The 22,358-nt window shown below is 45.6% G+C and overlaps 1 protein-coding gene across 1 annotated transcript in view; it reads left to right on the top strand.

Moving 5' to 3' along the window:
* Window positions 1–1,349: 1,349 nt before the first annotated feature.
* ISX (intestine specific homeobox) overlaps window positions 1,350–22,358 on the top strand; it is a gene marked incomplete at both ends in the record, with an annotated part of 32,252 nt that continues 11,243 nt past the window's right edge. Inside the window, 2 exons of the mRNA XM_084631908.1 lie at window positions 1,350–1,527; window positions 9,297–9,542. Of these exons, the coding sequence (XP_084488034.1) occupies window positions 1,350–1,527; window positions 9,297–9,542 (424 nt within the window). The remainder of the gene's footprint in view (window positions 1,528–9,296; window positions 9,543–22,358) is intronic.

Raw genomic sequence — 22,358 nt, forward strand, 5'->3', positions numbered from 1 at the left:
CCACCACCCTTTTCCCCCCTGCCCTCGCTGCTTGCCCAGTCTCCAGAATCCCTGGAAAAAGCAAGTCTTTCATCTTATCAGGCGTGTTTTATTGCCCCCTGGTTACACAGTAATTTTGGTCTTAGCTCCACCAAGGGATCTCATGATGGGAAATCAGCTCAAGGATTGTCAGTTCATTGGACAAATAAGGAAGGGCCTGTGGATACAATTATAGGAGACAGATAAGGAAAGCACAAAAGGGGAATAAGCAGAAAAAGGGAGCCAGACCTGGAAAAATGTAGAAGGCAAGGGGAAATCCCAAGGGGATTAACCAAGGTTAAAACAAAAAGGTTCAACCAATTGCTTGTTGTTCGTTAAATAAAGGTTAATGAGAACAAAGAAGTGGGGCAGAGAGGAATAACTGGAACTCTTCAGTGTTATCCAAGGAATTTTCCCCCTGGTTTAGACACCCCAGCTGGAAGGAGGAGACAACTCGTGGGAGGTTCCTCAACCAAACCTGCTGCAGAGCTGAGAAAAAGGGGAGCACTTTTGTGCAGGCGGATTGACAGGGATTTCTCCTTCTGGCATGACTGGTTTGAAAGGAAGACGCTGAAAAGGCCTATGTGCAAGTTTCAAAGGGTTCTGTGTTTGGAAGAGGAGAAAACCTGACTCAAAGATTGTGGCTGAAGGGGCAGCAGTAAACCTGCGAGTTTCAGGCTGGGGAAGGTCCTTTTCTCTCTGCATCAAACAGTCTAATATTTTTGGAAAGTTTACATTGTGCCCTTCCTGCTAGTAACTGGGCACAAAGGAATGTATTAATTTAGCATTCGGTTATTTTCTCACATCATATTAGTACAAGAAAAAAGATACTGGGACTTCTAACGGATTCTTGCGGAAAAGTAAAAAGGAAGATCATCACCCCACAAACATTATTCACCTAAGTGAAGCGACTCTTTCCTGGGCAGTTTTGCCTTGACTCTGCAGGGAACACTCCTCCTCCTGGGATTACAGTGAGATTGTGCAGAGCCCTTTAAAGCTGCAGCGGTTTGGGGGCTGTTCAGATTTTTTTCCCCATTGTCATCTGGTGTTACTTTGCTAGATACTAAGGAGCTATTCTTGTGCTTGAAGTGGGTTCCTGGGATCAGAAAGAGAAGGTGTGGGCTCTCTCACACACCAGTGGTCTCTATTGCTGCCTCTGCCACTGATTTAGTTCAGGAGGGTGCCCGTAAGGAGAGGAATACACCCACTCACCTGTATTGCTCTTGGAATAAGCAAGCAGCAGAGAGCGCTCCAGTGGTGAGGATTTTTCTTCCCTTTTTCACCCAAAAAGAGATTTGGAGTTGGTCTTCTTTCCTCCTAGTGGGATGAAGATGAGTGACTCTGGGGAATGTGACAGTCGGGGGAAGCCTGTTCTGTCTTTTTCTATTGAGAAGATCTTAAAGAAACCCTCTGCTAGGACCTGCCTAAACAGTACACCAAGGACTAGCCGTAGCCATGCCAAAGCAGCTCCAGCCATGGGATCAGGGCCACAGCTGCAACTTGCCCTGGGTAAGCACCACTTCTCCTACTTAATGAAAACTTTCCCTCTTTCCAAGTCTGTTTGGTGTGACCAAGTAGAATTTGTACCAGTTGTGCCCTTTCAGGAATCTGGGAATTCATTGGTCAGGAGAGTATCGGGCCCAGCACATTCGATACACACATATGAATATAATCTTAACTTGAAACCAAAAAGATTTTGAGAATTACTTTGCTTATAGCCATGGCCGTCTACTGCCACCCCTTTTGGGGATTCAGTAGGCCACAAAGGCTCCAGAGCCCCAGGGCAGAGAGATGCACTATTTGAACAGGCAAGAAACAATGACCCAGATCCTCAGAGGTATTTAGGTGCCTAATTCCCATTGATCTGAAGCCTCACCTGATTTCAATGGGAGTTAGGCATGCAAATACCTTTGAGGACCTGGGTCCATGTGACCTGTGCGTAGCAACAGTGTGAAGTCCAAGAACACCTGGAAATTACAACCAAATAAAATATCCTGGGACCTTTCACCTAAAAAAAAAATATCCTTATTATTTACTTGACATACACATCTCCTCCTCCTGTAAAAAAGGCCTGAGGGCCAAATTCAGTCCTAATGCAACCAGGTGCATAGCGAGACCAGAGCCAAATTCCATGTAGATGCCTTGCCATGATAAATTCAACTGCCCAGATTCAAACAGAAACAGGACCAATGGACTGTAAGGAAAAGGTAGCTGAGTGGTGTTGGAAGTCAATTACTAGAACTAAGGAAGAAAGAGCACTTTTTCTTTAAAATACCTCTTTATCATGGGAGACAGAAGGGCTCCTTCATAAACTCCTGGAGTGAGCTAGTTAGCAGCAAACACGTCCAGTGCTACAGAACAGCGAGTGTGTTGGCCTTCTTAACTCTCATTTCCTTGACTTTGGTCAGTTTGGCATAGAGCTAATCAGAAATTATTTTGTTCCTGCAGAAAATTTCAACTTTTTGTTGCAAAGATTGAAAATCAATATTTTTGATCAGGTTTTTGACAAAACATTGAAATTTTCTACAGAAAGCAGCCACTTTCCACCAAAATAAATAAATACCCAATTCTCTGTCAAAAAACAGCTCATTTTTGACCAGCCATGGTTTGGCCCCATTGACACACCTTACAATGGAATTCAATAATTATCATTTATTATTTGTAATACAACAGCACACAGAGATACCAGTCATGGGCCAGGGCTCTGTTGCACTAAGCACTGTACAGACACATAGTAAGAGACAGTCCGTGCCCCCAAAGAACTTACAGTCTAAGTAAGAACTCGGCTTCAGCATGATTTCCACTCTTTTGGGTCCAAAGTAGGTTCTAATACGGCTTGGATGGCCAGTATGAACAGGACCAAACCAAGGCAGCACAACTGGCTTAGGTGGGGATTCAGAATGATATTCACAAAATATGTTCTAGCCTAGCACACTTTGCCTCTGTCCACACTGGTTGACCAACTGCGTTGGAATCCGGTTTGGCCGCAGCTGAGTGTTAACCATACTTAGCATGGTTAAACCACACTTAGCACAATGGTTAAACTCAATCATACACTGGAATTTTGGCTCCTGTTACACAAAAATATCTATCATGTCTGGACCTGGTTAAAACTTGGTCTGCTCTTTCAGGCTGTATCTTTGCGGACGGTGTCTGAGACGTCCTCTGTCATGGCTGTACCACCAGTGCAGCTCCACCAGTGAGGGTGGAAACACTAGTGTCAATCAGCTACCAATTTTTTAATCATTGTCATCGATGGTGGTAAAATTTCAAGTGGCCCATCTCCATTAGCATTCCCACCATCCATACCACCGGCTGTAGTGCAACGGTGGGAGATTTCCTAAGAATTGCCAGCGTAGATGAAGCCTCAGCATTGGCAGCACCATACCATGTTCTAACCGTAGCCCTGAATCATGCTAAAGCCTGTTCTTTAGCTCAGTTCTGAAACATGCTTAAAAACCAATGCAGTCCCATCCGTACAGCCGGACTGAACTCCATTTTAACAATGTTGGGCTCTTCTGTGTTGTAAGTGGGACTTGCACGCAGTCCATGTCCACAGTGTAGGCTGGACCTTTATGTCTTAACTGTGGCGTCTGGAATTGAGGCAGACATTGGAGTAACCTAGCTCTGTTTCAATTTGCATCCCTGTTGAGCTTGTCAAATCCTGGTACTAGCTCTGACAAGTCCTTGCACGGGACTCCAAGGATGTCAGGGATTCCATTACTGCATGTCACTACAAACACATTTTCACCCCAAATGGTTCCAGCTGAGAGCCCAGTCAGTTGTTCGACTTGTAAATGATGCAGCCAGCACAGCAAGGCCCACACCTTGACTTGATGAACTGTAATTTGTTTTTCCTTTTTGTTTAAAAAAAAAAATCAAGCGCAAGCGGAGGAAATTGTATCAGCTCAGAAACCAAATGTGGCTGGAGAGAGAGAATGTGATGACTCTTCAACCCATTACTGAAAAGCAATAATAGAGTCTGCCCATCTGTTGTGTGCTAAATTAATGGCATTACCCATATGTTTATGGCAATATAAAATATATACTTTAACTAATGATACTACTTAATACTTTAGATGCACACACAAGCTAATTAATCACTGAAACATGGACAAGCTATGTAAATTATATAGATGTCCCCTCCTCTACACAAACATATCAAGTGGGTTTGTTGTTGTTTCTTGTTCCACTTCATTGCCATCCTTGATCATGGGGCTTCTAAAGTCAGGACAAAAATGAAGCTTTTGGTTGGCAGGCAGTGACATTGCATGCATGTTAACAACACCAAGGAGATACATGAGTTAATTGCCCTTCCACTTCTCCAGCAGAACCACCAGTATTTTCTGTGTAAAGTTTAGTTCATAACAGCAGTGACACTCTCGGCTGTACATTTCAGGATAATTACTGTGTTTCATCAAAGTCACTCAACCTTATGCCACATAACACTGGCCTGGGGCATGTTACATAATGACTCAGCCCACTCCTGATTTGAGTTACTGCTGGTCAGGCGGGAACTGCAGTGCACTGAGAAACTTGTGGGAGACTCCAGGACTGGAAGAGCAGTGGGGTTTGCAGGTCAGCATAATGAGTATTTGCAGAGCCGGCCTGCAATGGCAGGAGAGGGGAAGGTCAGGAATCAGTGGCATTAAGAGAACCGTGTGAGTGCCTAGGAGTGGAACAGTAAGAACTGCTGCAGGTCAGAGGGCAGCTGCACAGAGAAAGGAGCTAGAGGGGCAAGCAGGACCAGAATAACACAGCATACAGTAGATCAGAAATGATTAGCAGATCTGATGTGGGAACCCTTCTCTGGGAGAGAAACGGAAGTTGCAGCTCAGGCGTGAAATCCATCGCCAGGACCTTTTGAAAAGTTTCCACAGCCCCTGCCCACAGCATGCTAGCTCTGTGGATCTGAGTCAAAGCTCAGTGGAGTTAATGGGAATCTTTCAGTTGACTTCCATGGGATTTGGATCAGGCACCACCTGCTTTTCATCCCTCAGGTTCCTAGGTGCTTAGATTTAATGAATTTACTTTGCAAAAATTCCCACCAGATGGCCTGTTAACTGCAGTATGGGATCCAAAGCACATTAGAATTGGCCATAGCATGTGTTTGAAAGAGTCCTACGGCATTAAAGATGCAGGACTTTGAAGTAGAAGCCAGTTTCATCCTGTTTACCGCATTTTTGTCTTTAGCTTCTCCCTCCCCATCCTCCCACTGGGCCGGATGGAGTAATCATCACCTTTTGTAGGGGCACCAAATAACACCAGGCATTAGCCCTATGTTCCCCTATGACCCACTCCTCCACTTCCCCAGACAGCTCTGGGTGCCATCTGCAAAGCAGACTCCCTCGAGTCAGACAACTTTTCCTGGCCAAGAACGACTGGTGTGTTGGATCCTTTTAATTCAGAAAGAGGGAGCCCTGTTACCTCTTATGGTGGGTGAGCTGATTAGCGGCCTGACTTTTCTTCTGCTGACATTCAAAGGAGCTTGATTGCAATAGGCGGGGAAGCAGGCCTGAAATAAAAAATTTGGCCTATACTTCTGGCAGCAGCATTCCAACATCAGGAGCCTCTTTGTCTTGCCAGGACAGTTCGGGCTGGAGAGTTTGGGTCTGGGGAATTAGTAATAGTAGCGGAAACAGTAATATTGGTATTATGCTTGTATTGTTATAGTGCCCAAAGTCCCCAGTAAAAAGAACAGGAGGACTTGTGGCACCTTAGAGACTAACCAATTTATTTGAGCATAAGCTTTCGTGAGCTACAGCTCACTTCATCGGATGCATTCAGTTGAATGCATCTGATGAAGTGAGCTGTAGCTCACGAAAGCTTATGCTCAAATAAATTGGTTAGTCTCTAAGGTGCCACAAGTCCTCCTTTTCTTTTTACGAATACAGACTAACACGGCTGCTACTCTGAAAAAAGTCCCCAGCCTGGATCAAGGAACTCACTGCCCCTGTCCAGAGAAACTTGTATATGTTGGTTGTTTTATCTCACCCATAACTGCACTCCACCCAGTTTATTGCAGAGGAGAGGCTAGATTAAGGCATGTAACTGAGTAGCTACCATCTGTTCAACATTGCCAAATCACCCAATCCATAAAAAACACTTTTTTATATAGTTAGATATAGAATCGGGGGGGGGGGGGGAGCCACAACCCTCTCACCACAGTTAGCAATACTGCTGACAAAAATCATTTCCCGACGATATTTCACCACCACTTGCTGTGAGAATGAAAGCCAGGACAGAGAGGCTGTTTTGAGCCAGCTGTCAAGGCCATTTCTCTGCACATGACTAATGCTCCTCTCGGGTTGTGCCAGGCTGAAATGTCACCATCCCTGTAGCAAAAAGCTGCATTTGCCAAAGAAAATTTCTCCCTGGCTCAAATTCATAAATACTTTTTAAAATTCTCTCATGAATATTCCCTACAAAAATTGGCCATTCTGAATGCCGCCACCACCTCAGCCAGACTGCTCACTCCTTCTAGGAAGTGTGACCAAATAATAGGCACGTCAAAGTCACAGTGGAAGTTTCAGCAAAAGTGGGAACAGAACCCAGGTCTTTTTACTGCCAGCTCCATTCCCTACAGACAAAATATCAGCCTTCTTCCCTCCACCCTTCTTTTCCTAGTAACTTTCTCTCCATTTTCAATCCTACTGCAAAACTACTCTCTTGATTTTTCCAAACTCTCGGTATGCTTAATTCCACCCCATTCTGCCTCTCTGATCTCATAACTGCCTGCTCCCTGCCTGCTCAGTCTTTTCCTTCAGTCTCCACAGGTATAGGTGTTCTTCCACCTGTCTGTCACTCTCTTCCTCTGAGTCTTTCTCCTCTTTGGCCTATGATTATCCTATTGAGGGCCATATATCATGCCCATCTCTGTGGTATCTGAGTACTTCAGTGAAGTGCTTTGTGATCTTTTGTGTGTGAAAGACTTAAAGGATGGGACAGCATATGAAATACAAGTTTACTGTATTATGTTAGTTATAAAATGTTTGAACTGCTCCCCCCTCAAGTGAATCGCTCTCTCTTAGATACTTCTAGTTGGAACAGCTCATAATCTTTAATGTATTTCTCCTCACAACACCTATGTAAAGTAGGGAAGCGGTATTATCCCCATTTTACAGATGGGAAAGAGAGGCTCTAGGTCAGTGGTTCTCAAGTAGGAGTATGTGTACCCTGGGGGGTATGCAGAGGTCTTCCAGGGGGTATATCAACTCATCTAGTTATTTGCCTAGTTTTACAACAGGCTACATAAAAAGCATTAGCAATGTCAGTATAAACTAAAATGTCATACTTGTTTATACTGCTCTATGTACTATACACTGAAATGTAAGTACAATATTTATGTTCCAATTGATTTATTTTATAATGATATGGTAAAAATGAGAAAGTGAGCCATTTTTCAGTAACAGCGTGCTATGACACTTTTGTAAGCAAGAAGTTTTTAAGTGAGGTGAAACTTGGGAGGTACACAAGACAAATCAGACTCCTGAAAGGGGTACAGTAGTCTGGAAAGGTTGAGAGCCACTGGGCTCCACGACTTGCCCAAGGTCACTAGGAAGACTTTGGCAGGGCAGAGACTTTGAAGCAGGTCTTCTATGTCCTAGGGCCCTAGCCACTGGACCATCCCTCCTGTTTGCATAAAATTATTTTAAAAAATAAGGGGGACAAGGTGGGTGAGGTAATATCCTTTACTGGACCAACTTCTGTTGTTGAGAGAAACAAGCTGTTGAGCAGCACAGAGCTCTTCTTCTTAATTAGTCTATTTAAAAAAAGACTAATTTTAATCACCAATGTCAAGAACTTCAGACTCCTCCAAGGCCCAGAAAGGAATGAAGTAAACATCAACCCACACAGTGCTCCCCCTTCCCTCCCTACCATGTTTGAGAGAAGAAGAGGGACCTTGCACCAGGGTCTAAAGGTCAACACGCTTGGGCTGTATTCGATTGTCTGTAGAAGTCTCTCCAAAGACTTGTGATAATTAGAAAAAGATAACATTTGAACAATTGTCCCTTATTGCTAAGAAGCTTTGGGTAATTTCCAAAGCTTTTTCTGACTGTATTTTCTTTGGATCAGTTTCTGCCCTCTGATACTTCTGTGCAACTCACGTTGAAGTCATTGTGTCTTGGCCTTTTGTCTCAAGGTAATATAATGATTGCCACTATGTGGGTGATTATCAATAGAACAGAGTAAAATGTATTCAAAAATGAAACTCCACAAAGCCTAAAGCATTAGGTACTTTGTCAAGGCCAGAAATAAAATACATATTAAAAGCCAAATTTTCTTTCCGTGCAAATAGTCAGGTGAAAAGTATATTGCTATGGGAACAGCCTCACCTAGCTAGACCAGATTAAAATTCAGCACAACCTCATTTTACTGTCAGCTCAGAAGCTGAGACAGGAAAGGAACAATACCCAGGGGCAGCTTGATAATGGGACAAAATCTTGACCAGAATCCAGAGTGATGGGCTACCAGTAATGCAGGGGGAATGTAAGTTCCGGACTCACGCTCAGTTCAAGGCTGCCAGAGGTGTGTGGATGAGGAGCAGTGAGGTCAAAGGCAAAACTTACACAGCTCTGCAGCATCCCTTCTAGACCAATGAGGCATGGTGTTGACAGACTGTGCAGGTAGCTACATCCAATCCTTGTAAATCAGGAAGATGCTCATATAATGTGCATTTGGAGTTTCCAAAGAGTTCAGGGCCTGGTGTTCAAGTGCACAGCACCCCCAATTGGAAGCAGATTTTCAAATGAGCCCTGCTCCCATTTAGGTACCTAATTAAGGTTTATTGAAACTACTTGGCATCCAACAGCCCCCTTTATGATCCCAGTTTTTCAAAACAGCGCAGCCTCCAGCATGCTGACCTCTTTTGAAAATCTGGCCACCTATTTAGGTTCCTCACTGGGAGCTGAGATCTAGTGACCACCTAGCGCTAACGCAGGGCACTCTTTTGAAAATCTTGCCCAGGGGGCCTGGAAAGTGGAAGGGGTGGAGGATAGTAGAAAAGAGTGGTTGGCTCCTTGGGGCTCAAAGCTTCACCTGAACCTGTATTCACAACGAAAATGTCAATGGAACATGTCGTTCTAGCATTGCTCCACAGTTCAGCAGGTACAAGCCCATCCCCACCAATGTCCACCTTGACTAGTTCAGACTTCTCACCTCTCTCCCTGCCTGCATGCTGGTCTGAACTAGGTGCCCATGTTTCTGGCTTTCACTGCAACAGAAGTGGAGGGTGCCCATCCCTGACACAAAGCACTCATGTACCATGCTCTTCACAGATTCCAGCAGCATGTGGAAATCAGACAATGCCTTACCTTCAGCAAAGATGCTTCGCTCAGCCTCACCCTCTGCACTTGTGGCCAAGGCCAGCACAATGCGGCCAGTTCACTGCAGAAGACCCACTGCCCTTGGTACAAGCCCAACTGCCTTTCTCAGTGAGGATGAGGTACATGAGCACCTAGGAGGCAAGAGAAAACATGAGGAAGATCAGCTGTGTGATTTCCCAGCAGACTATCCACTCCATGGTGAGTACACTCAGGTCCTACCTCTTGGAAGGGTGCTTGAAATCACAGTGGTTATGGTGCCTTACATACAGGGGTCACCATTAAATGTCAGCCATTACTAGCCATCACAATAGTTTTTTCCATAACATCAGCCCCTGTGTGGGTCAGAACCTAGAATCTTTTGTTTCCAAGAGCAGAGCTCTACCACTCGAGCTAAAGGAGCGACCTCAGTGGCCACGGGCAACAGCAAGGAGCAATCTGTGATTCTGCAATAGCAGGGTGACCCTGTGCGTTACACATATTTTTAGGGTTGGTGGTAGCTGTGTGGGAAACATTGACCTTCTTAACAAACAAGTTGCAATTTCCTCCTAGCGCACTCGGTGGTGCGTGACCAGAAAGATGAGATCCACATATGATAGAGAAGGAAGGGCTGGTTCTTGGCAGCAGCAATGAGAAATTCAGGGGTGGTGTGTGGATAGTCTTAAAAAGTCAGTGTAGTGTTTTTAAAATGCCAGTGCAGGGGACTATGCATTTTTTTAGTTCCTGTGTGTGAACAAGTGAAGCCAAGGAAGTTGTAGGACGCGGGATTGTGAGGCTGGCATCGCTGAAAGAAAATTCCACTCGTTTTTCTCAGCCCATATTCTAATGTTTATAAGGTAAATGCTTCTCACTGAATAAACTGTGACCTGCCGTTGAAGGAAAGGGCTGGCTCCTGTTGTCATTCCGTTAAATGGGAGCTTTGCCATGGACTGTGGCACACAGCAGAATCAGGCCCACAATTTGTAGTGAACCCCCTGCCAGAGGAGGCCATTTTGCTGTAATGGGGTGGTGTAGGGAGAGCCCAGTAGTGGAAGCTGTGAGCCAGTTTCTGTCTCACTAGCACTGATTTTATGCCCACAGGAAGAACTCACTATGAGTGGTTAAAAATAAACACTTCAGTAGGTTAGAGGGAAAGCTAAACTGCAATGTCTAGATGCTGAGCCGGAGCACAATTTCCCCAAAGCTAATGGGGGGTTCTGGTCCAGCATTCCAGTCCAGCACCATCTCTAGTTTAGTCACACAAGATTAGCGTTCTTCTGCTGACGTTAAACCACTATTAAATCAGGAAACTGATTGCTGCCAGTGTCAGAAACGATTAGGGCTAGTCAGATACTTTAGATGAAAGTTGGTGTGGGTTATCCTTGTGGGAATTCCTGATGGAGATTTTAAACTAATGCCTTCTGATCCCAGCTGTAACTGGGTTTTGAAACAGAGCGGTGGGTCTACTGGTCTGCCACTTCCTGGGACTAGTGGTTCCTGCAGCAGCTGATCCTCCTGTAGAAACCCACCACAGGCAGCGAACGGATTCTAATGGAGTGTCTGGTGCACACAAATTAGGCTCGACAGGATCTATTTCACAGGGGATGGCACTAAATCAGCCTCAGCAGGTTCGCTTGGGGGGTTGGATTTTGTAGAAAATCCCACTCTAACTGTACACACACCCCCAAAGGTCCCAGGAACTCTTCCTTCACTTAGCTGTATAGTCTTTAAGGAAGAGGGGCTGGTGGCCTTCTCCCATCTTCTCCTGCCCTCAACTATGGTCTAGAAGCTCCCTCTTTAGAGGTGGTGGCTCCCCTATGCAGTAACAGTGTCTTTAGGAAAGGCAGACAGGCAAGGGCCACTAAGTGTAGACCCACCCTCCTTGGAGTCGGATCCAGTGTCCATTGCACTTCCATTCCACTGCCATTGACTCAACTTCTGTTGACGTCAGCGGGCTTTGGAGCAGGCTTTTGATGCACTAGCTAGGCAGCCACTAGGGATTACCTCGCAATGCAGTAGCTGGTACACCCAATAATCCCCAGTGTGTGGTAGGTAGGGAATCATAGAATCATAGAATATCAGGGTTGGAAGGGACCTCAGGAGGTCATCTAGTCCAACCCCCTGCTCAAAGCAGGACCAATCCCCAATTAAATCATCCCAGCCAGGGCTTTGTCAAGCTAGGGGTTCCCTAGCTACAATGCCAAGGATTCTGAATCATCTCTGCATCTCAACTCATTGCAACAGCACTTGTAGCAGGAATGCGGGGGGGAGGGAGGTCCTCTGGTCCTGCTGCCCTGTGGGAGTGGGCATGCACTTCCTGCCCCCCGAAGAGCCTTGCACTGGGAGACACTAATCCTTACCTGGGACCCCACCTCAAAGACCCTATTTCCCAGAACTCCCAGATAATCCGGGAAGGATGCCACCAGGCCCCAGAAAGCAACTCTGTGTGTGTGTGCACGTGTGAGAGAGAGATATCAAGCCACTTGTAAAGGTAAGCTGTGGGGCATCGAGGGAGAAAGAGGACAATGGGGTTGTATGATGAGTATCACATTCACAGACTAGAGGCTGATGTCTGCAACAGAACCCTGAATGCATCCTGAGTCTGGAGAGAGCACGTGTTTTGCTATGAACCCCTCACACCACAGCATTACAAGTGATAAAACTGTCTAGCAAGATGGCCACTGCCAATAAGGGGTTAGAAATACTGTGTCATTTATAATAAATAGAATTATAACCTTATTACAATTTACTTACAGTGACAAGACTGCTGGAGTGAGCAAAACAGATAGAATATTCCTTTATGAGAGCCCAATTCTCCCCACTCTGGAGAAAAGTGATTTCCTATCCATTGATTTCATATCCTGGAGGTTGGGACCAGATATGTCAGAATTACCACACTGACAGCTCTCTTAATTTTGCTAACCACGCAGCTGGATGCCAGTTATAATGTGATTGACTTCGCCGCATTGCTTGCTATGTGAAAAATTCAGCAGTGCTTTCTCAGAACAGTTTGCGCTAGTAGTTTAGCCAGAATCTGCTCTGGAAAGTGACAAGATAGGGAAGGGCCCTGCTTTAGAGCTGTGTGTGAATGCTGATAGTAGTGGCTCCTTGTGAGATGATTAATAACTGGTACTGGGCTATGTGCAACTATAAACAGTTATCAAAACAGGCCAGGAGTGCAGTGGTTCTCATACAAAACTTAAATACAAGTGGGACAAGTGTTCTGCTGGTGTAAATTAACCCAGCGTCACTGAATAAATTCAAAAAGAACAATCGCTCCAAATTTACAGGCCAAATCCTGACCTCCTGCCTCAGTTTTAATTCAGGCTGACCTCAGACAAACCCCCGTTGATTTAAATCAATGCTTTGACTGTGTAAGACCCTTGAGATTTTGCCCTTAAATAAAGTAGTGTTACAGTTATGGATTTAACCACACTAAAGTCAGGAAATGATTACGTTAAGTTTCCCACACAAACTCAGCCACAACTCTACTGCTGCCAAAGGCAGGATAGGGGCTGAATAGACCTGGGGTCTTACCCAGTATGGCAATTGCTGAGTTCCGTACACATACTGGGCTTGGTTCTCTGCTGCCTTGTGCCTTGTGTGACCATTTACATCCACGCAAAACTGCAAGGCAGTGGATGAACAGGCCCAGTGTTGTAATTACTTGTTAGTCTGTGAAATATGTACTGTGGGCCCAATCCTCTGCTGCCACTAAAGAGCACTTAGTGCAGAGGTCCAACAGAGTAAAGATGACTTTAAGCCACCATTACATCCTTACTTCTGGTGCTGTTCTTCACTGGGCTAGACTTCTGGCCCAGGGTAGAGCAGTCTGAAGGTCTCTCTAAGTTGTGCTGGCTACTCATTGCCCCACAGGACTGAAGATGACTGGGGCACAGGGACAACCTGGTCACATTCCTTTCCCCCAGCCATGCCTCTTGCACTGACTATGGATGGAGGATGGCGTAGAAGTTGCTTCAGTGGCTCAAATTCACCCAAAGTTCTCCCATCACCCATGACAGGAGAAAAATTTGGCCCAAAATGGGCAAAGTGATCGAGTTCATGCTACTGTGAGAGCTTTCTCTTCTAATTCCTCATGTGTGTGGGCTGAAATCCATAATCTTAATGTTCAGGGGGAAAACAGTGAGGAGATTAGTTCTTTCGATAGTTTGTTCATTCCAAGAGACATTTAAATCTCTCCCAGGAAAACTAGCCCAACAGTGTGAGAGCAGCAGCACCTGGTTCTAGTCTCCTATGTTACATTACAAAAGGGGAACAAGGTTTCTATCTGTCTGTCTACCTTAAGGTTTCATACTGCCACCCATCACCAAAGTATCTGAGCACCTCCCATGTAAAATTGATAACAACAGCAAATTGCTTAGTGGGCTTCACGGAGTCTCTGGCACTTCTCCCTTTCCAGGATGATAACTTTACTTGGGGTAGAGTTTTTTGTTTGTTTTTTAAGATGTTGTTTGTTTGTTTATTTATTTTTGGTCATGCTGTAGTGGGTTCTTATTATTAGTCATGTGTATTACGGCAGTGCCCAAGGACCAACCAAGAATGGGGCCCCACTGTGCTAGGCCCTTCACAAACACAGAATAGTAGACAGTCCCTGCTCCGAAGAGCTTCCAATCTCAACAGACAAGACAGAGGCAGGGTGTGGGAAGAGGTAGAACACACAGGCAGAGTGAGCAATGTGGCCGTGGCAAATGTCAGCTTAGTGCCATGTTTTTATTTTTGTGGCTTTACTTTGGAGGGGATCAGCTAAAGGGAAAGAAAACTGAAGGGAAGGCAGCTGAGGGGGACAGGGCCCAGGAGAAGAGGGTAAAGGGGGCAGGTGTGGAGTGAAACTGAGGTGGAGAGACTGTGGAGGAGGGGAAGGATTAGAGCAAACAGCCAATCAGCACAGGGCAGAGAAAGTCCACTCAGACCTGTAGAGAGTTTTCAGAATAGCCAAAAGACCGAACCAGGGTCCTTGCTTTGGCAGCTTCTGCCCTTAACCAACCTGAGTCTCTGGCTGGCTCCTTTATAGCTTTCTCTCAAGCCCACATGGGGGTGGGAAGAAGACACCACCTGGATCCTAGTGCCTCCACAGTGCGGGGAGGGGCTGCAAAGTTGTGAGTCTGAGGGGGCAGGGGCTGAGTGGGATATTAGGGGTTCCAGCTGGAGTGGTTCTTATGGTGGAAAGGCCTTTTCAAAGAGAGGGGTTTTGCAGCAGTCCCTAAAGACCATCAGACTCTGGAGTTGCTGGTCTCCTGTACTGTTCCATTGCTGGATCCCCTCGACAAAGAACACTTTGTCCGCAGCTCTCACCCACCTTGTCCGGGGCTTTGTGATCTGCATTGTCCCCGAGGAGGGCAGATTTCATGGTGTTTCATAGATCATAATTTAACCTTTGATGAAGCTGGTGTTTGGTCCATGATTTGCTTTGAAGATTAGGATCACAGCCTTAAACTGACTGGTAGCCACCAGAAGGACTTGAGCACAGGTCTGATCTGCTCACAGCAGCCTAACCGTGGAGAAGTCAGGCTAAAAATCTTAACAGATAGATACCCACTGAACAGGTCAGCAGTGATTTTTCATTTGCACAAACACGTTTTATTTTATTTTATTTTATTTTATTTTTTCACCAAACTTTGCAAAGAGGCTCTGTCATGGGGAGTACAAGTCACATCCTGAGGTTTTGTGGGGGTTGCCACAGGACTGGTAAGTGGATAAAAGGCATGAATGCATAGTTCAAGGATCAAGCATGGAACATGTAAGTGGGGCCTTCACTAGGCATGATCCTTACATGTCACTTTGAATAACTGATCCTGCCATGTTTTGCATCATCTCTGCATGAGCCTTATATGTTGGTTGGAAAGGGGAGCCATTTTTGAGTTACTGGTAAATGACGATAATTCTGACTTTCTTATTTAAACTGAAAAGTATTCTGAATCCTTGTGTAGAGTCACACCCACACTCTTGAATGGATTTCCATCACACATAAAAAATTTGTTTATCGTAGTATATTACTGTAGAACCTACTAACGCCAGTCATGGAACAGGACCTCACTGTATGTGCACGGTACTGTACAAACACAGAACAAAAAGATGGGCCCAGCCCCAAAGAGCTTACATTCTAAGAAATCTCAGTGTCCGCACTGATGTCAGACACAGACAATTTCTTTACCTTACAGCTTGAGCATATTATTCAATTTCCCAAACCTCATCATCTGTAGTTTCTGCCCTTCCTGGATCACGCAGTCCAATTTCAGAAATACCTGTGATGTCATAGTTTTTCACTCTCAAACAGGAACTTTATTAAGACATTCTTATATTTAATAAATGTGTAAAGTGCTTGTCCAACCACATCAAAGCATCAGTCAGTAAAACATTGCAAACCATTCTAATCCCAAATAAATATTGTCCAGCCAACATACACTACACTGCTTACCAGAGTCCAAGGATCTGGGACTGGGGTAAAACCAATACCCGACCCCGCTGAACAAAAGGGAGCAATTCCCAATGAACAGGGCAAACAGGGAAGAAAAGAGTAAATGTTTATACATACATTTTGTTGCCACTGTTTAGCTCACTAGTTTGCTGCACACTGATATAATAATTCCTGCATTATATGTGTTGTTAATGTATAGCACTCACATATACAGGTAGGAATGTGATATTCATATTTCCATGTGTTGTTGGGTTTACAGCTGGGAGCTGTTGGAAGCTAGTGCTTTTTCTTCTCACTCTTGCAAGGGTAATGCTGCTTTTAACTACTCCTCCTGCCTATTTAATGGAAGGCATTAAAGCTAAATTCTCCCCTCTTGCTTCTCAGCACATGCACGAGCAACTCTCAGTGATGTCAGTGAGCACTGAAGCATGCAAACGTGTAGACAGAGCTTCTCAATATCATAAATGTTGTTATGGTTTTTTTTTAACACAGTTTTTAAAAATTGAGACCATTAAGCAAGGATTCGGTACTTCCTTCCTCCAATCCCCATTTTCCTAGCCTGGTACATCTATAACGCACATTCTCCAGAGGCTATAGGGCAATAGGCTCCTGGTAATAGGACCTGTGTGATGTGACCATTTGTAGGTTAAGGGCGTTTCTGATAAATTTATCTTGAAGGTCTTCTGTGTTTTTTATTGGCTTTTTGCAAACTGGTCTGAGAACTTTCCATCACAACACCAGGATCTGGGCTTTTAATACTGCCACTTGGAAATTGAGGGCATGCCTTCTCTCTATAGTTTTTTACAAGAGTTTTAGCCTATAATCCGGCAAGAGCAGAGGCTACATAACAAGTTAATGACAGAATCAGAGTGCAGAGGAGGAAGCAGAGACCCTGACTGAGACAGCAATGTAAGCAAGTGTGCCGGATGTGTAAAGGTTTCCAGGTGCAAGTAATAACAACTAGCAAAAACAAGCTAGTGAAGGATTTGTCTGAGATCTCCCCAATAACAGACTTAGCTCTCATCCCTGTGTGAACAGTGTGTTTCCTACAGAGCTGGCTGAACAGTGTAAAAACCTGTTTGCCAAACTGGAAACCATTATTTGATTTGGCCTGTTGTTATCCCTTTATTAGCCATTGTTTGTGACCATCCTCAGGACTAACATTTGACTTACACAGATGTTCACAGAAAGCAAAGTTCAAGCCTGTAGCTGATATTTATTGAAGCAAGAAAGGAAATTATTGGTATAACAAACCAAAATTCTCTCTGGCTGAAAGTAGTTTACAACCATTTTGGTCATCCAATTGGGGCACAGAAACAATACCATGTGACGGAGGCAACCAGTCACAAAGCTCAGGTAATGACATCCACCTGTGGACTGAATACTCGCTCCAAGCATTTCACAAACAATCCAGTGCTCCAGCATGTTTGTAGGAATTAGCGGAGCCATGATCTCTTTGCAGCCAAGCAGAAAATAAGGGCTAAAGTCATCACAGGCTAGATTCTGATGTTAGGCACAGCCCTGAGCAAAGAGTGGTGTGTGATTTGCATGACCCCAAGAGTAGCCCCTCTGAGTCACAACTCCTCCCCTGACTCCTCTTTTCCCCCGGTGGTAGTTACTTACAGCTGGCCTATACCAGCAGCACATTGTGACACTCCTACAGTGGCTAGCCAGTAAGGAGGTGGAGCCACCCCTCCATCCACTGTTCCTACCCACCTGCTCCAGGGAAGAACTAAAAAGGCACATAGCCCTACTCATCTGAGAACCGGAGGTCTGGGTTGCTGTGTCGTGGGGCAAGAGGAGTTCCTACTCCCTTGTATGGGTGTATAGTCCAAGTCACAACCTAGCCCCAAGGAAATTGTTTGCAATGAATAATTTGACCAACTCTAATTTCTTAGGACCCATGTGATCAGCAGTTTAGCCAGGTGACCTCGGGCAAGTCTCTTCACATCTCTGTCCCTCCAGAGCCCATATCAGCAAAACAGGGCTCATGATACTAATAGCCTTTGTAAAGCTCTTAGAGATCTCCTGAGGAGAAGCACCATATGAGAATCAGTTATTATTATTTAGCACTGTTTTGCTGATTTTGAAGGAAGGAAGTGGAGATGTGAAGTGAGTGGCTTTTCCGTCTAGCATATTACCACATGCCCCTGTGTGCATTTATATACATACACACATATATATCTTTATGGCAGGTGTTTGGTGGACAGCACTTGAAATCGCTCCTCTGTCTAAATAAACAGAACCCAACCGTCAACAAACTCTGGTAAAAAAAGTTCTCTAACAGTTCCTCAAGTTTCTGTGACTTCTCCGAAACAAAGCTGCCACTATTTTGCCCAAAGCAAACAGGCTATCAATTACCATTAAAATTCTTGATGGTAATTGATTTGATCACTTTAGTCTTCAAAAGTTCCTCCCCGCCCTGCCCCCCAATCCACGGCTTTTTGCTGCAGTGGCAGCTCAGCAAGGCCTGTTCCAAAACATGGTCCACATTTAATTGTCTCTCATTATGGGGGAAAAGGGCTCATTATTCTGCTTGCCTAAAGATGTGTCTGACCTGGTATTTTTAGCTTCCCTGCTCACACGGCTTAGGGTCCCCACCTATCAGTTTTTCAGCCACATTATCTGCTAATTAAGCATTGTGTTCAGTGCCAGGGTGAAGGCAACTTTATCCAGAGTGATTTGGATGGAGGGAAGGGAAATCAAACCTTTAAAAGCTCCTATGTACTGCTGTTCCATTTCTGCAATGCCTCAACAGATAGCAGCAGGATGCTAAATGCTTCACTTCACTAGCAGAAGGCTCTACCAAGAGCAATTTGTACATACCCAATTAGAATCAGTCTCCCTGCTTTAGCCAGTCCCTTTTAATAAGGGATAAGGAAGCACTTTAATAAAGATTAGCCATGCTGCCATATGTCTACCTAAAAACCGCAGCACAAGCTCTTTGAAATCAGTAAGCAGTTTCTTTAAGTCAGAGGGGAGCCCCCACAGACATCTCTCCATACCCAGACAGACAAATTTGGTTTTAACACCGTCAGTGAAGTGCAACATAATAACTGGCTCTTTTAAAGAAGAGTGATCACTTCCACCCTGGTGTTGGCTGACATTAACCAAGTGTCACCATGACAAACATCGTTGAAAGTGACTTGAAGGACCAGACTGGACATCCTGTAATCAAAACAGATTAAAAAGAGAGGAGAAAAAGAGAGGGGAAGTCTTTTTAAAGGATTTTAAAAACAAGAATAACAAGACAGCGATGCTCAGTATGAAATCTCTTTTCTAAGACACCAGACATCCAGCCAGCTCAGGTACACAGAGAAAAAGTGGTTCAAAATAACTATAACTAAACCCACCCCTTCTTTTATAACTATTTCCAAACTGTCACAAAGCAGGGTGAGGACTGGGCCCTGATTCTTTTGTACCCTAAGGCCTCTTTACAGTAGGCAGTGTAAAGGGATCATTTCCGTGTCGGCTATGTCTACACGAGCACTTCTGTCGGTAAAAAGTGCCAGGTGAAAAAACCACAGCCCTGACTGACATAAGTTTCACTGACAAAAGCACTGGTGTGGACAGCGCTATGGCAGCGGGAAACGCTCTCCTGCCGACATAGCTACCACCGGTCGTTCTGGGAGGTTTAATTATTCTGACGGGGGAGCTCAGCTCTCTCCCACCAGCAGAGCAGCTACATGGGAGATCTTACAGTGTGCCACTGTAAGGTCTGTAGCGTAGACAAAGCCAGAGGTGAAAGTAAGCCGGTACGCCCCGGTACAGCGTACCGGCAAGAGCCAGTGCACCGTACTGGGGCAGCCTGGCTTCCCCAGGGGGCAATTTAAAGGGTCTGGGGCTCCCAGCAGTGGCTGGAGCCCCAGGCCCTTTAAATTGCCTCCAGAGTCCCGCTGCTGGAGCACTGAGTTAGCGGCTGCAGGGCTCCGGCAGCTATTTAAAGGGCCCGGGGCTCCCCTGCTTCTACCGCCCGGGCCCTTTAAATAGCCACTGGAGCTCTGCCGCCGCTACTCCAGGGCTCCGGCGGCTATTTAAAGGACCGGGGTGGTAGAAGCAGGGGAGCCGCGGGCCCTTTAAATAGCACCCGGAGCCCTGGGGTAGCTGGGGCTCCAGCAGCTATTTAAAGGGCCAGGGCAGTAGAAGAGGGGAGCCCCGGGGCCCTTTAAATAGCCCCTGGAGCCCCGAGCTGCTGCTGCTACCCCGGTGGGGGGGGCACTTACCTTACAGGGTGGGCTGGGTCTGGCTTTGACCCCCTCAACCTTGCCCCTTCCGGGGGCCAGAGCTGGTCCCAGAGTACCGGTAAGTCACTCGACTTACTTTCATCCCTGGACATAGCCCTGGAAACCCTTCCATGGCTCTGGTAGCATAAAGGAGCCTTAAAAGCAGAATGGTGTAAAGGGGCCTTAGTGTAAATGTGACTCAGGCCCTTTGAGTTGTGAGCAGGACTAGCCTAGAGGGACTGGGGTCCTAAGAAAGGAATTTTTTGGGTGGCCTTGTGGTTTGGGGCGGAGCTTTAGATGTGATATATCTTGATTTTAGTAAGGCTTTTGACACAGTCCCATAGAATGTTTTCATAGGCAAACTAAGGAAATATGGTCTAGATGAAACTACGAAACTACATAAGGGGGATGCACAACTTGTTGAAAGACCATACTCAAAGAGCAGTTATCAATGGTTTGCTGTCAAATGGGGGATATGTATCTGGTGGGGTCTCACAAGGGTCTGTCCTGGGTCCAGTATCATTCAATATTTTCATTAATGACTTGGATAATGGAGTGGAGAGTACATTTATAAAGCTTGCAGATCACACCAAGCTGGGAGGGATTGCACGTGAAACCCACACACTGTCTGAGTTTGATGGTCTGTCCCATCTAGTGGCACTGAGACCACTTAGGGAGAGTTAAATGAGTCTGCTCTGCAGCCTTAGCTAAGAGCCAGAGCTCATTCACTAAGCTCTAGAGGTCCCGGGTTCCACCACGAGTGGTTGATGTTACAAAAACACTTTGGAGGGCGGGATTACAATTCAAAAGGATCCTTGACAAATTGGAAAATTGCTCTGAAATCAACAAGATGAAATTCAATCAAGACAAAGTACTACAGTTAGGAAGGAAAAAACAAATGTAAACTACAAAATGGGGACCTGTTCAAATATGTTAAGGGCTGTTATAAAGAGGACAATTATCAATTGTTCTCTGTGTCCTCTGAAGATAGGACAAGAAATAATCAGCTTAATCTGCAGCAAGGGAGATTAAGGTTAGCTATTAGTAAAGGCTTTCCAACTGAAAGGACAGGTAAGCTCTGAAGTAGGCTTCCAAGGGAGATTGTGGAATCCCCAGCCTTGGAAGTTTTTAACAACAGGTTGGACAAATGCTTGTCAGGGATGGTCTAGGTTAACTTGGTCCTGCCTCAGCACAGAGGGCTGGACTTGATGACCTCTCGAGGTCCCTTCTAGCCCTGCATTTCTGTGACTCTATATTATCAGCAGAGATGAAGTGGGAATTGGGATCTAAATTTCCACAAAGTTCCTCTGGTGTTCTGGTTTTATCCCAAATCCAATTATAAATAAACAGTCAGATCCTCAGCAGGTGTTAATTGGTGTGTTCTCATTTATTTTAATTCAACTACATTGATTTACACTAGCTCATGACTTGGCCCTTTCAATGTTAACCATATGTTCGTTTAAAGACAGCTATATCTCTGCAGCATCTCCGAATGCTGACATATCTACCTGCCTGCATTTTGTGGGGTTGGTTTCAGCAGACAATGAACTTTTGACTGAACACCTTTCTCAGGACACGCTGCCCACTTGAATATCACCGGCTTCCAGGGGCACCCCCAGAAATTTTTCACATGCTATGAATCACGCTCACTTTAACTTAGCATGGCGTCTACCTGTATGCTTTTTTATCTTACACTAGGCAAAACCCTAGCAAACCCCCCTCAGGTCTTCCCCCTTCAGGTCTCCCTGCCACCCCTCTCCCGGCCGACTCTCCTGTGTGGGTGCTTATTGCAGCTCCCCATATTTGTAGCAGGTCTTGATGCTGTGGCTGAGTGAGTGCTGCGGGTGGAGCAGAGGGGACATAGGCTGCTGGAAGCAAAACAAGGACAGGCAGGCCCCTGGGGGAGCCTGGTGCAGGAGCCAGCAGCATGGCAGCAGTAGCAAGAAGCAGCACTGGCCTCCTGACTGCCCACTCAGGTTTGGCTCCGCGGCCCTCCACCATGACTGGGGGTGTTGGGGGCATATCTGAGTGAGTAGCTTTGCGACCTGGTACATGAGGGGGCGCCACACTGGTCAATTTTGGCCTCACCGCCACACATCATGATGGAGGGCAACGGGGCGAAACCTGAGTGGGTAGTGGGGTGGCCAGTGCTGCTGCTCCTCACCACTGCCATTGGGCTGGCTCCTGCACCAGTACCTGAATCACACCAGTCAGAACTCCATTTGGGCCACCTCCATGAATAGGGTTGCCGGCCTAATAGGTTTCCTGTGCCTCTCTCTGGCCCTGCCAGTGGAAAACACCATGCATAACGTGCATAGGGCTGCAGGCACCACTGCCAGCTTTTACATATAGAAATAGCTCAAGAAAACTCATATGTAT

This window comes from Lepidochelys olivacea (genome assembly GCF_965140295.1).
Source record: "Lepidochelys olivacea isolate rLepOli2 genome assembly, chromosome: 1".
Taxonomy (NCBI): Eukaryota; Metazoa; Chordata; order Testudines; family Cheloniidae; genus Lepidochelys; species Lepidochelys olivacea.